The sequence below is a fragment of the Mustelus asterias genome, chromosome 26 (genome assembly GCF_964213995.1).
Source record: "Mustelus asterias chromosome 26, sMusAst1.hap1.1, whole genome shotgun sequence".
NCBI lineage: Eukaryota > Metazoa > Chordata > Chondrichthyes > Carcharhiniformes > Triakidae > Mustelus > Mustelus asterias.
This window is the reverse complement of record NC_135826.1, coordinates 36,599,056-36,613,762: the sequence shown is the minus strand read 5'-3', so window position 1 is coordinate 36,613,762 and position 14,707 is coordinate 36,599,056. Positions and strand designations below refer to the sequence as shown.

Sequence of the window (14,707 nt, the reverse complement as noted above, 5' to 3'; positions counted from 1 at the left end):
TGTAAGGATTATCAAGTTTCTCAGAATATTATCACTAAAGGAATTAATATAAGCAGATGAGAATAGTCTAAATATTTAACTGATTTACTGATAATCAGTTTATTTGGTGAGCTGTAATAAACGAGCAGCTTTTTAAATAAATCATTGTCAGACTGTAACTTTTTAAAACATTTTAACTTCTGCAATTACTTTAAAATCTTAAAAAATTCAAAGGGCGTTTTAGGAAAATTAAACTTGAGAAATTTTCTCTTACATCTGTAGCTAGCCCTCCCGGCAGCCTTGATCATCAACCTTCTCAAACAGCCCCTGTGCACACAGCAGTGGCATAATTCGGGTCTGGTGCCAACTTTTGCATTATTAATGGAAACCAGTCATGAAACATTGCCAGAAATAATGTTTTGGAGAGTTTTTGTCTTTTATGTAGTGTTCTTGTCAAGTATCACTAACCAAATAGGGTCTGAATACCAATTGTAAGAAGAACGTTTGGACCGATATGTGCATTGATATCAGAGTCCCATCAACGTGGACCCCACACCCAAGAAATATTCTCTTCTCAAGAAGCCCTCGTGGTTTCTGAAGGACGACTGGGTCCTTCACCAAGTTTCTGTGGGGGTGGTGATAATGTACTATGGATTCTGATGCTGTGAACTCCGAGTGTGCAACTTTTGTGATGAGTGTGTAAACAGTGTGGTGTAATTGCATAATATCTGCTCTTAATGTGGTAGATTTTATTTAATAAGAATGCATCCTTTATGCTGTTAGTGCGGCAGTGTGAAAGCGTTGTAGTGTGTGAGTGGTGAGCTGTGTGAAAGTTTGCAAGGTTTGTGAAACAGATTTCTGTTCACTTTCACACTGATAGTGGATCCAAACCATCTGGATGAATTTGATTTATTTGGGTTTTACAGTTGCCACTTTGATCCTGGATATTGGCACGAAATAATATTCCAGGAATAGAGAGATCGCTGGAATAGAATAATGGGTCATTATTTTCCAGAATCATTTTATCCAAGCAGAATGTACTTGTGGTGATCTAATAAAATGTGTGCCTGACAAAATCTGACCAAGCATGTACCAAAAAAACAGTGAAACTCCTACAGGAAAACCAGATAATCCAGGCACTGTAATTTCACATATGAGGCCTGAATTCCCCACTATACAAGCTGCCCCAAAGTTGATATTAAAATGATCAGGCTACATGATAGCTGTGGTGGAAAACAAAGATATCAGGTGTTTTAGAGAAAATTGCTGAGACAGCTAACCTGCCTTTATCATCACCAGTTACATTCCCTTTGTCTTTATGTCTATGCCAGTCCTATCAATTACCACCTCCCCCCCCTTCATAGTATAAATCTTTCCTGATTTTCTTTGACTTTAGAATCATGGAATTCCTACAGCACAGAAAGAAGCCATTGGACCCTTTGAGTCTGTACTGACCTCAATCCCACCCTGGCCCTATTCCCGTGACCCCACTAATCCTGCTAGCCCTCCTGACGCTAGGGTCAATTTAGTATGGCCAATCCACCTAACCGGCACATCTTTGGACTGTGGGGGGGAAACCGGAGCACCCAGAGGAAACCCACGCAGACATGGGGAGAATGTGCAGACTCTGCACAGACAGTGACCCAAGGCTGGAATTGAACCTGGGACCCTGGCACTGTGAGGCAGCAGTGCTAACCACCGTGCCGCCCATCCTACTCTGATGAAGACTCATCCAGACTCTCCACAGATGCTGTCAGAGATTTTCCAGCATTTTCTGTTTTTGTTTCAGATTCCAGCATCTGCAGTATTTTGCCTTCATCAGAGCTAACCCATGTTGTATCTGACCTGGTAATGTTGACTGGGATAAAGTAAGCTTTATTCTGCATCTGACCTGTGCAACAGGTGACACACAAGTGCTGTAAGCTGATACCCAATGTCTGAAGCAGAAAGTTTACTTCCCTTAAAGAAGCAGTCGTGTGATTCTCCAGGATGCTTGATTATGTTGGATTGTCTGGAGACTGGCATATGGATAATATGTTCTTGGAGGGAAGGACAATTGTCCCTCCACACTTGAGATCTGCTACTGTCTCAGTACAAAACTGACGGAGTACTGCACTGTCTGATATCTTTCCAATGAGACATTAAACCCAGGCTCCAACTGTCTGCTGATGGATGTGAAAGATCCCATGGCACTACATTGAAGAAGAGCAAGGGAGTTAGCTTAGCATCCCAGCCAATATTTATCCCTCAATCAACATCACAAAATCATTATCATGCTGCTGTTTGTGGGAGTTTTAAAAAACCATTTCACCAGTTTAATGTACATAAGTTTTTGAATACAAGTGTGCACATATTGACAGTGGAAAAAGGAAATGACTTGAAACACCCTTTGGGAACTTGTGTAGCCCATTAAAATATATATTTAAATATATTAAAGATGGCGCCGGAGCTAGGCGACTTCTTGCAAACTGTGCCCAGCATACTTTCCAATTCTATCTTTTACTCTCATTCTATGCTACTAGAACTTCATTCTAGCTTATTTAAACTCTCCTCACACTTTCTCTACACCCTACCTATGACTGTAACATTACAGTCTGCACTCCCTCCTCTATGTACAGTATACTTTGTATAGCACACAAGAAACAATACTAAGTATACTAATACATGTGACTAATCAAATCAAAGTATTTGGCTATCAATTATATTTCAAATTAATTATGCTATGCTTTAAATCAGCAAGAACCACAGTCGACACAGACTTGAGATACTTTTGAGGTTGAATTTAATAAATGGTACTAACATTTAAGACTAAGCGCCCATTTGGGTTATTCTAAACAAATGATTTTCTTAAATTGCTGAGATTTATCCAAAAGCCCTTTCAACAGCATTTACAATGCAAAACTTTTAAAAAAAGAAAGCCAATGGTTCATGTTGTTTCAGTTTTGATTCCATCGTTTTCTTTGAGAGTGTTGAGTTGCTCTCCCTTTTTCTTTGCATCCCTCTTTTGCTATGTGGGGGTTCCCTACAATGTGAAAGGATTTAATTGGCTGGTAAGCGCTTTGAGGGGCCCGCGGAAAGATGCCGTATAAAATGCAAGTCTGCTATGGCAGGGAAATTCCACTCACTTCCCAAAGCAGCGAATTTTGTCCGTTCCATTCGCAGAGATGTCAGAGAGTTGGGCAACATTGTGTCATCTTTAATTATAAACTTAACACGCCTATTTTAATCTTCTGTCGTCTTGGAGCAGCTACTGTTGGGGTTATGAGAGAGGCTGGCAAGCCATCACCGATCCCTCTTTCCCGGAGAAGCCGAGAAAGTGGTGGGACGTCTGGTCTCGAGTCACTTGCAACCTTCCATGCAGGATTGGAACAGACAGTTACAACCTGGAATGATCTGGAAGGGAAAGGTAAGGGTTCCATTAGGGGTCAGTTCGGCTGGAGTTAGGTTGGAGTTAGTTGTGATTGGGATGGGGGCGAAGTTTAACTCGGGATGGGTTGCAGTTAGGTTGGGATGCAGTTTGGTCCTTTTAGGTTGGTGGCGAGATGAGATCAAGTAAAATGTTTCCTGGGGAAGTCACGTTATTATTTTACTCTGGCTGTAGAGATGTTGAATGTCTATGGGATGAATTGGGAGATACTTGGCTGATCCACTATCTCGGTGCAGTGTTCAGATTGTGGGGCAGGTATGTGAGCTATGGCAGATGAAAGGAATCTGGTTCTGCGTGTTTCAGGCAAGTTAGACTTGTTTCTGATGAAGGTTTCCCTGTTTTGGCTCCCCCCACACGGTGAGGTCCTCATAGCGACCCTCTTTATCCGATCACAGAACAATATTTGAGACCCCTCTGCCCACCCTGCCGCTCACTGTTGGCTGCTGCCCTGTCCTTGGCACCTATCCCTCTCTCCTCCAGTCACGCCTCCACCTCCAGTGACTCCTCCTCCGCTCCACGCTCTCCCTGCTTTGAGGGGTTGAGATTGGGTTTGTGTGTGAGACCGGCCCCGGGCAATCTGCGAAGGATCCGGGTGTACCCATGGCTTCATTCACCTTCGAGGACACACGCCAGCACCTGCAGCTGGTCAGCAGGTGAGAGACTGTGCCAGGGAGAGGGACAGGAGTTTGAGGATGGGGAATGCCCCAGATTGTAGGGATCTGCCTCTCAACTCCCGATAATAAAGTCTATTCCCTAAGTTTGCAGTCAGAATTTGATTTATTCCTTCCTGATTTGCTGCTCACTCTACACCCCCAACTCCGAAATCGAATGAAAAAGGGTGAGAAAGATTGCTGCAATCACAATTTCTTGATCCCCGCCCTTTCATTCGGTAGCGGGTTACTTTGTAACTGTTTTCAGTGGAGTTTCAGGAGAAAATGTGATTGAAGGGATGGGGTGGGATACACAGCTCTAGCAAGCGTCACCGAAACAACTTACAAACCCCAGGCATTCCACAATTACAGCTCCACTTTAGCCAGCATCTAATATTAAAGGGGCTCCGCCTTCATTTTTAAACGTGAAGCAATGCCAGAAATGATCCAGGAATTGCGTGATCTCGCCTTGGGGATACATAGCAAATCAGTCAGGGCATGAAACAGAGAAGCTGGTTAATGTTTGAACACACAGCCTCCGAACAGATCACTGAGATCTGCAGCACAGTTTAAATATACATTCCTTATCTCAGTGTGAAAGGTGCATTCGGGCTTATTAAAAGGGGGAAGTGAGGTGGGTGCACTGGTTACACACTGACACCGCTTTTATAGGTACAAGTTCAGCCCACGGTGGGAATGCAAACGGGTCCTTGGGACTCAGTTGTCAATACAATTCAGGAATATTGCAGTCCGGCTAGAGTGGGAAATGCCAAATGAGATATTGGAGCAATTGGAGGTTGGGGGGCGGGGGTGTGTGTGTGTGTGTTCTGATGTTGGGCCTGGGGCACATTATTCGGGGACTCTGAGGTTGGGCTGAGACACGTTTTTGGAATTTAAGTTGAGGGAGCTTTATTGTGCAATTCTCACTTGGGAGTTCTTGGTGGGACATTGTCGAGGGAGGTTGAGGCTGTATGTAACCCAGTTTGTACCTGACCTTGGATGCATGTATGGCATAGTATGGAGGGAACTTTACTTTGGATTTGTGGTATACCTGATGTGAGATTGTTTGAGGGGATAAAGGAATCTTTAGTCTAGATCTAATCCATGCTGTGCCTGATCAGAGAGAGAGTGCTGCTCTTGTACTCTCCTCCAGCCATAAGATTCACAAAAACTTAATTTCCTTCTAACTCTGACCTCCTGCACTTCTCTATTTAGTTTTCCCTATCCATTTGCTGCTGTATCTTCAGATGGGTGGCATGGTAGCACAGTGGTTAGCACTGCTGCCTTCACAGCGCCAGGGACCTGGGTTCGATTCCTGTCTTTGGTCACTGTGTGGAGTTTGCACATTCTCCCCTGTCTGTGTGGGTTTCCTCTGGGTGCTCCGGTTTCCTCCCACAGTCCAAAGATGTGCGGGTTAGGTGAAATGGCCATGCTAAAATTGTCCCATAGTGTCAGGGGGACTAGCTATGGTAAATGCATGGGGTTATGGGGATAGGGCCTGGATGGGATTGTGATCGGTGCAGACTCGATGGGCTGAATGGCCTCCTTCTGCACTTAATATTTTATGATGTCTATGCCCTCAGCTTTGTAACTCCCTCCATTCCCCCGTCTTTCCATCTCTCCCTCCTCTTTTAAGGACTCATTAAAAGCCTCCTTTTTGACTGAGTTTTTGATGACTTGTCCTAATTTTTCTTATCTTTGCTCAGTGTCAATCTTTATTCAGTTTCGCTCCTTTGAAGTATCATGGCATATTTTCATTAAAGCCACTAGATAAATGCAAGTTCTGGTGTTGACATTGGCCATCTAAAATGGTGGCTGCCGGTATCCTTCAACCTCAAAAAAAGGTTTTGACAATTTTTTAAAAATGAAATAGATTATGCTTTTAGCATCTTAGAAGCGAATGGTTCCTGACTGAGTGGCAAGGTACGGGTGGACAGATGACTGCTTTAGCATTTTGGGGGATTGGATCTGATAATTCTTCTGTTTTGTTTATGTACTTGAATATTTGATTATCTTTGCTACTTGCTGCTTTGCATTGGCTGGAGATGCTGAATATTGAATATTCACAGACTCAGTGGGGGGGGAAGGGGGTGACGGGGGGGAGTGGTCTCAACTTCAACTTCACGGTGACACAATGATTAGCACTGCTGCCTCACAGTGCCAGGAACCCAGGTTCGATTCCCGGCTTGGGTCACTTTCTGCGTGGAGTCTGCACATTCTCCCCATGTCTGCGTGGGTTTTCTCTGGGTGCTCTGAAAGACGTGCTGGTTACATGCATTGGCCATGCTAAATTCTCCCTCAATGTACCCAAACAGGCACCGGAGTGTGGCGACGAAGAGATTTTCACAGTAACTTCATTGCAGTGTAAATGTAAGCCTACTTATGACTCTAATAAACAAAGTAGAAACTAGAACTATTGGCGATACCTATTATCCCTCCATATGTGCAATTCTTCTTACATTTGTCTCTAATGCATTTCATTTGCTATTCTCGTACCCATATAAACAATAACACTTTGATTTATGTAGGGCCATTTAATTCCAAGAAACCTTCCAAGGTATTTCATAAGGTAGTCAAAACAAAAACTTTGTACAATTCATTTCTGAACTTCATGCTTTTATGGTCCTGCTTTAGTATCATCTGCAAATCTAACCAGTTTTCTTTATGTTTCTTAGTCCAAGTCATTGAGATCAATTTATAAGTGGGAGCGGTCCCAACATTGTTCCTTGGCGTACCCTAACTGGCAGCTTGTCCCATTCAATTATAACTCCTGTTGCAAACTCCTGTTGTTTCCTACTCTGCTGCCAATTTCTTATCCAGACCCACAATTTATGAATCCTCACAGATTTGTGTGTAACTAATTGTTTTTCACGTGGAAGTCTTTGTACAGTATGTACCTATGAACCCTTTGGATAGAAATCAAGGAGGCCTCTGATGAGATGTACCCCATCTAAATTCTTTGAGTGCTATTTACATGGTTGTTATTGGACAATGATACCTGCTCATTCCAGGGTGATGTACAAAATTGAAGACTTAACATCTGCAGTTCACCTCCCTTTTTGAATGTAGTTATCACATTTGCCTGTTTTCAATTTATTGGTGCCTCTCCAGTGTAATTCTCTCCCTCATGACAGTTGTCAATACCTCATAATCCTGCTCCATTATCTTTCTCTGGAATAAAAACTGTCCTGCTCAGAGGATTTATTCGTTTTCAGCCCTTTCAGTCTATATAATATTTCCATCTTGAATACTTTAATTTTGCTTGGATTATCTCTTCTTTGTTAAGAGCATGTTGCTGATCTCTGTCTTTGAAGGAAGTAATCACGAACAATATTTATCCTTCATTTCAAGCCAATCCTCTGCCTGCACTCTCACTGTTATCATACTGAATCATGTTCTTACTGTTATATCTTATGTTCGTAGATTTGTGTTCATATAGGCCTCCCTTTGCCATGATTATCACTCTTTTATCTTGTTTTGATGTGTCCTGATATTTGCTCCAGTGAATTTTTTCTCATCTGCGATCAACAAGTTGTTCCCTTATTTGTTTGAGCTGGGAACTTTTATATATCTGGAGTTCATTAACTCTCTCTCTAAACTGCCCCCCTTCATCCCCACCCCATTTTGCAAACTACAAGCTCTCCTGTGCAGGGTGAGTGTAAAAGTGTTGAATGTTATTGTGGGCAATGCATTAGTTTATTCAAAATAAATGCAAACTCTGAGCCAATTTGAATGAGTTGAGCTGTTCCTATTGGCTTATCTACCTGTTGGCTCGTGCCTACCTCTCTGTCTGCATCTGCTTATCTTGATGTGGAGATGCCGGCGTTGGACTGGGGTAAACACAGTAAGAAGTTTAACAACACCAGGTTAAAGTCCAACAGGTTTATTTGGTAGCAAAAGCCACACAAGCTTTTGGAGCTGCAAGCCCCTTCTTCAGGTGAGTGGGAATTCTGTTCACAAACAGAGCATATAAAGACACAAACTCAATTTACATGAATAATGGTTGGAATGCGAATACTTACAATTAATCAAGTCTTTAAGAAATTTAAAGACTTGATTAGTTGTAAGTATTCGCATTCCAACCATTATTCATGTAAATTGAGTTTGTGTCTTTATATGCTCTGTTTGTGAACAGAATTCCCACTCACCTGAAGAAGGGGCTTGCAGCTCCGAAAGCTTGTGTGGCTTTTGCTACCAAATAAACCTGTTGGACTTTAACCTGGTGTTGTTAAACTTCTTACTCTGCTTATCTTAACAGATTTTGATCTAAGTTTTATTTCACGGGGCATGGTGTAAACCTGAGAATCCAATTGAAACAATCAAATCTATTTTAATAACATGCCAAGCAAGCCTATTAAGGACGTGAATGCAAAAACATCTTCCATTTATGAAGCGTCTTTAACATGATAAAGCATTGCGAGGGGTTTCACAGGAGTGACTATCAAACAAAATTTGACACCTGAGTCACATTAAAAGGTGTTAGGACAGGTGACCAAGAATTTGGTCAAAGTGGTAGCCTTTAAAGGGAGTTTTCATCATAGAAAATCATAGAAACCCTACAGTACAGAAAGAGGCCATTCGGCCCATCGAGTCTGCACCGACCACAATCCCACCCAGGCCCTACCCCCATATCCCTACATATTTTACCCACTAATCTACGCATCCCAGGACACTAAGGGGCAATTTTAGCATGGCCAATCAACCTAACCCGCACATCTTTGGACTGTGGGAAGAAACCACCCGGAGGAAACTCACGCAGACACGAGGAGAATGTGCAAACTCCACACAGACAGTGACCCAAGCCGGGAATCGAACCCAGGTCCCTGGAGCTGTGAAGCAGCAGTGCTAACCACTGTGCTACTGTGCCACCATTTTAAAGGAAGAGGGCGAATTTGACAGGTTTAAAGAGGGATTTTGAGAGCGTAAGGCCCAAGCAGCAGAATGCATGAGCAGTAAAACCAGGATCATGCAAGAGGCCAGAATTAGAAATTTCAATGTGAAGTTTAAAGTTTATTTATTAGTGTCACAAGTAGGCTTACATTAACACTGCAATGAAGTTACTGTGAAAATCCCCCAGTCGATACATTCCAGCGCCTGTTCGGGTACACTGGGAGAATTTAGCACGGCCAATGCACCTAAGCAGCACGTCTTTCAGACTGTGGGAGGAAACTGGAGCACCCGGAGGAAACCCACACAGATGCGAGGAGAACATGCAAACTTTGCACAGACAGTGACCCAAGCTGGGAATCGAACCCGGGTCCCTTTGCATTGTGAGGCAGCAGTGCTAACTACCGTGTCACCGTGCAGTGAATGGGTGGTATGGAGAGTGGCGGAGTAGGGTAGGTGTACGGTCAAGGAGGATACAGAGATAAAGAGAGGTCAGAGGGTGGAATCTGAAGAACTCTGCCTCCCCCCATGGACTCAGTTTAATCTTCCTTGTGTAGCTTATCCCCACCCATTGCTACCAATAAATGGAGATGCACTGAGTTGTATCAGGGCAACTGACCCTTAGGTCAAGGCTGCTCAATTTGGATTTTAAAAGTGAGTATTGCATGGGTGCCAGGGAACTCGGGCTCAGAATCAAACTTTCGGCTTCTTTATCAGTGACCCCCGACCTGGCAATGTTTGACCTTTGACATTGCTGTTTGGGCATAACCAATGTTTCTGAGATGTGTTCATCAAGCATAAGACCACAATTCTGTGTTCATTTGAAATTCCATGTTCTAAAAATGACTATTGTTTTGCAGTTATCATTTTCAGTAAATTATTTATATATTTCTTTGTAATATTTAGAGTTCCCTCCTCTCTTTAGTTGCTGACTTTCCTGTCATTGGTGTTTGTATTCCATGGCTCCTGTCTGCCTTCTGATGCTTCAGTCAAATAGCCAGTTGTGTTAGGCAGTGGTTGCCAGGGTTATTTGTAGAGGAAGCCCAATCCTGTCCATACATATTCCCTTTCGAACAATTGTCACTGGCTCTGGCTGAACTCGAGCACCTGCACTACTTCGCTCAGGTGAGGTCTTTTACCTCAACACAGACCAAGAATCAAACTTGGATGAAATGTTTTAACAGCTAAATAAGTAAACAAATTTGGTGCAAGTACCTGAATGAAACTCTTAGTAACTTCTGTGCTCATTAGGGCTGAATGTTTGCTTCTGTTACGTACTGTGTCCAGTTTGTTGGGAGTATTTGCACTGGCGCCTATCTGTCCTCCCTGTCTCTTTATCTCGCTCACGTTCCTTCTCATCATTGATATCATAAAATCCCTACAGTGCAGAAGGAGGCCATTCGGTCCATTGAGTCTGCACCGACAACAATCCCACCCAGGCCCTATCCCTGTAACCCCACATATTAACCCTGTTAATCTCCCTGATATTAAGGGGCAATTTGACATGACCAATCAACCTAGCCCGCACTTCTTTGGATTGTGAGAGGAAACCGGAGCACCAGGAAGAAACCCATGCAGACACGGGGAAAACATGCAAACTCCACACAGAGCTTGCTGGACAGTACCTGTAATGTGTGAGTTTTATGACCATCAACACCATGTTCAATTTTGACCCATGGAGACTGCTTGTTCAGTCCTCACCTGGTTTCAAGTTTTAATGTCACGTCAATTATATTGTTAAGGTTAAGAGAAATGAGTGATGGATATTGAGCATGTATAAATAGGGGATAGCTGGGATACTGGGCGGAATGGGAGGAGAGCTGTGAGACTGAACAAGTCAATAAGAAGAAAAGCTCCGTGCGTTGGTTTTGGTTTCACCAGCTAGCTTGGACCTTATTAACCCCCAGGACTGGATTGTTGCAGTGATGCTGTGTTACTTGCTCATAGAATATTGTGGCTCATTTGGTTTGGAGCCTGTTGCAGACTCCTTTGGAATTTCTGTGTAATGCAGCTTATGGTATCTATAATTATCACAGAGGTTCCACCGACGTAAAGATATTTCAATTTTAAAAGGTGGTTATAAAAATGGGCGTGGACAAAAACAATTTATGCTTTTGTTTACTTGGCATGCTCAGATTATGTTTTGTGGTACATTAACTGAAAATGAAGATCTGACCTGAGAAAATCAACAAAATGGACAAAAGAAAACTAGACAGAGAGCAGAAATACTGAAGTACCAAAAGGAAGGTTAGGATCCATGATCAGTGACCAGAAGACACACTATAAATGCCATTTGATGCAATGGAATTATCCAGAATTTAAATTGGATGGGTTTTCCCCTAGCAGTAGAATTTAAGCCTCTGCTTTTTAATCTCTTTTATTTCTAAATGTAATTTTGTTTTTCCTGGCCTTCTGTATCTTCACTCGCGTATCACCACCAATAGACAAATGCGAGGTGATGCATTTTGGTGGACTGAACCAGGGCAGGACTTACTCAGTTAATGGTAGGGAGTTGGGGAGAGTTACAGAACAAAGAGATCGAGGGGTGCATGTTCATAGCTCCTTGAAAGTGGAGTCACAGGTGGACAGAGTGGTGAAGAAGGCATTCGGCACGCTTGGTTTCATCGGTCAGAACATTGAATACATTGATTGGGACGTCTTGTTGAAGTTGTACAAGACATTGGTAAGGCCACACTTAGAATACTGTGTGTAATTCTGGTCACTCTATTATAGAAAGGATATTATTAAACTAGAAAGAGTACAGAAAAGATTTACTAGGATGCTACTGTGATTTGATGGATTGAGTTATAAGGAGAGGCTGGATAGGCTGGGACTTTTTTCTCTGGAGTGTAGGAGGCTGAGGGGTGACCTTATAGAGGTCTATAAAATAATGAGGGGCACAGATCAACTAGATAGTCAATAGCTTTTCCCAAACGGGCATAGGTTTAAGGTGAGAGGGGAGAGATACAAAAGTGTCCAGAGGGGCAATTTTTTCACGTACAGGGTGGTGAATGTCTGGAACATGCTGCCAGAGATAGTAGTAGAGGTGGGTACAATTTTGTCTTTTAAAAAGCATCTAGATAGTTACATGGGTACGATGGGTATAGAGGGATATGGGCCAAATGCGGGCAATTGGGATTAGCTTAGGGGTTTAAAAAAAAGGGCAGCATGGACAAGTTGGGCCGAAGGGCCTGTTTCCATGCTGTAAACCTCTATGACTCTATGACACTTTTAGCTTCTTGGGCAGCGATTATTTTTGGTACAGAATAAGTGATTATCCATGTTGGAATGTGTTGGTTCAGGATACATTAGAGATGCATCTGATCAGTCACAGTGCCCGTGGCTGCATTCTCTGCCAGATACCGATCTAAAATACTTACTCACCCATCAAATCTGGTAGTGCCGTGGCTGCTTTGTAACCCATGGCTGATGCAATTGGAGGGCAAAGGAGATTGGACAGCCCACGTGAAAAAGCAGACTCCTCGAGTCAGGGGAGTAAAGTTACATCATTTTAAACAGTCTAAGCTGCGGAATTCTGGCTGCCCAGCCTTTAGGCGTATTTAATAATGAGCTGTGCACCACATTCCCACCCACAGTCATTTTCCATGGGGAGGTTGTAACAGGTGGGGCTGTTAAAGTTTCATGTAGAACTCCGGCACAGCACATACTAAATATATTTTAAAAGAAACCTGGAAATAATTGCATTTGGGAAGGGCAAACAAAGCAAGGGAATGCTCAATAAATGGGAAGATATTGAGAGGGGTTGAAGAAGTGACAGATCTCGGAGGGCATGTCCATAGGTCCTTGAAGTTGGCAGGATAGGTGGTCGAGGAAGCATATAAAATGCTTTCCTTCATTGGGTGAGGTATTGAATACAAAAGTAGGATAGAGGCAGTGAGGGGTGCTTGCACTGATGGATGTTACTGATGCCAATGGTTATGGTATCAGGGATAGGGGTACTGATACGTACGCCATTAGGCTTTTCTGTTTGATCAAATGAAGGACAGGTTCGTTCTGACTTAAATCTAATTTTACCCCATTTTTATTTTGACACAAGAATTTTAGTGCATGCCATACACTGTCAACTTCAAGTCTTTACCTATGGACTGTAAGTGTTGTCTGTCTCATGCTTTCCATAGTAAGGAGTCTAACAACACCAGGTTAAAGTCCAACAGGTTTATTTGGTAGCAAACGGCACTAGCTTTCGGAGCACTGCTCCTTCGTCAGGTGAGTGGGAGATGTGAAAGTCAGCCTAATATTAGGCTGACTTTCACATCTCCCACTCACCTGACGAAGGAGCAGCGCTCCGAAAGCTAGTGGCGTTTGCTACCAAATAAACCTGTTGGACTTTAACCTGGTGTTGTTAGACTCCTTACTGTGTTCACCCCAGTCCAACGCCATCATCTCCACATCATGCTTTCCATATCAGACACTGGTGTTGCTAGATTAACACCCTGAGTTACTTGTGATTGCTTTAAACCAGCACTGAGGCATTTGGACAGGGTTGAGTGGCAGTTGGCACGTGCCATCTGCTCACAGACTAGGACGGGCAAACCAGTGGGTTTGCCATCTGGTGTTCATGGGTCATCCTCATTGGTGCTCACTGACCTGTCTGAGCAGACAGTTAACAGTTGGCATTGGCCATCTAATTGAGAAAATTGCTGATGACACAACATTGGCTGAGTAGCTGATAGTGAAGAGAATAGCTGTCGACTCGAGAATCATATCAATGATTTGATTGAGTGGGTGGAAAATTGGCAAATGGAATTCAATTCAGAAAAGTATGAGATAATTGCATTTGGGGAGAGCATTTGCAGTTGTATAAGGTGCTGGTGGGGCCACACCTGGAGTACTGTGTACAGTTTTGGTGTCCGTACTTGAGAAAGGATATACTGGCACTGGAGGGGGTGCAGAGGAGATTCACCAGGTTGATTCCGGAGTTGAGAGGTTGGCTTATGAGGAGAGGCTGAGTAGACTGGGGCCATACTCATTGGAGTTCAGAAGAATGAGGGGAGACTTAATAGGAACATATAAGATGATGAAGGGAATAGATAAGATAGAAGCAGGGAAGTTGTTTCCACTGGCAGGTGAAACTAGAACTAGAGGGCATGGTCTCAAAATAAGGCGAAGCAGATTTACATAGAAACATAGAAAAACTACAGCACAAACAGGCCCTTCGGCCCACAAGTTGTGCCGAACACATCCCTACCTTCTAGACCTACCTATAACCCTCCATCCTATTATGCTCCATGTACTCATCCAGGAGTCTCTTAAAAGACCCTATTGAGTTCGCCTCCACCACCACTGACGGCAGCCGATTCCACTCGCCCACCACCCTCTGCGTGAAAAACTTACCCCTAACATCTCCCCTGTACCTACCCCCCAGCACCTTAAACCTGTGTCCTCTCGTAGCAGACATTTCCACCCTGGGACTGTGTTTGGGACTGTGTTTAGGACTGAGTTGAGGAGGAACTACTTCACCCAAAGGGTTGTGAAACTGTGGAATTCCCTGCCCAGTGAAGCAGTTGAGGCTACCTCATTGAATGTTTTTAAGGCAAGGATAGATACATTTTTGAACAGTAAAGGAATTAAGGGTTATAGTGAGCGGTGGGTAAGTGGAGCTGAGTCGATGATAAGATCAGCCATCATCTTAATGAATGGCGGAGCAGGCTCGAAGGGCCAGATGGCCGCATCCTGCTCATAGTTCTTATGTTCAAATAAAACAAGGGGATACTCAATAAAAGGAAAGATATTGAGAGGGGTT

At 43.3% G+C, this 14,707-nt stretch overlaps 1 protein-coding gene across 2 annotated transcripts in view; it reads left to right on the top strand.

The window, feature by feature from the left end:
• Window positions 1-3,971: 3,971 nt before the first annotated feature.
• LOC144479574 (dedicator of cytokinesis protein 8-like) overlaps window positions 3,972-14,707 on the top strand; it is a 234,765-nt gene continuing 224,029 nt past the window's right edge. For both annotated transcript variants that reach the window (XM_078198454.1, XM_078198453.1), the window contains exon 1: window positions 3,972-4,059. In XM_078198454.1, the coding sequence (XP_078054580.1) occupies window positions 4,007-4,059 (53 nt within the window). In that variant the 5' untranslated portion in view covers window positions 3,972-4,006. The remainder of the gene's footprint in view (window positions 4,060-14,707) is intronic.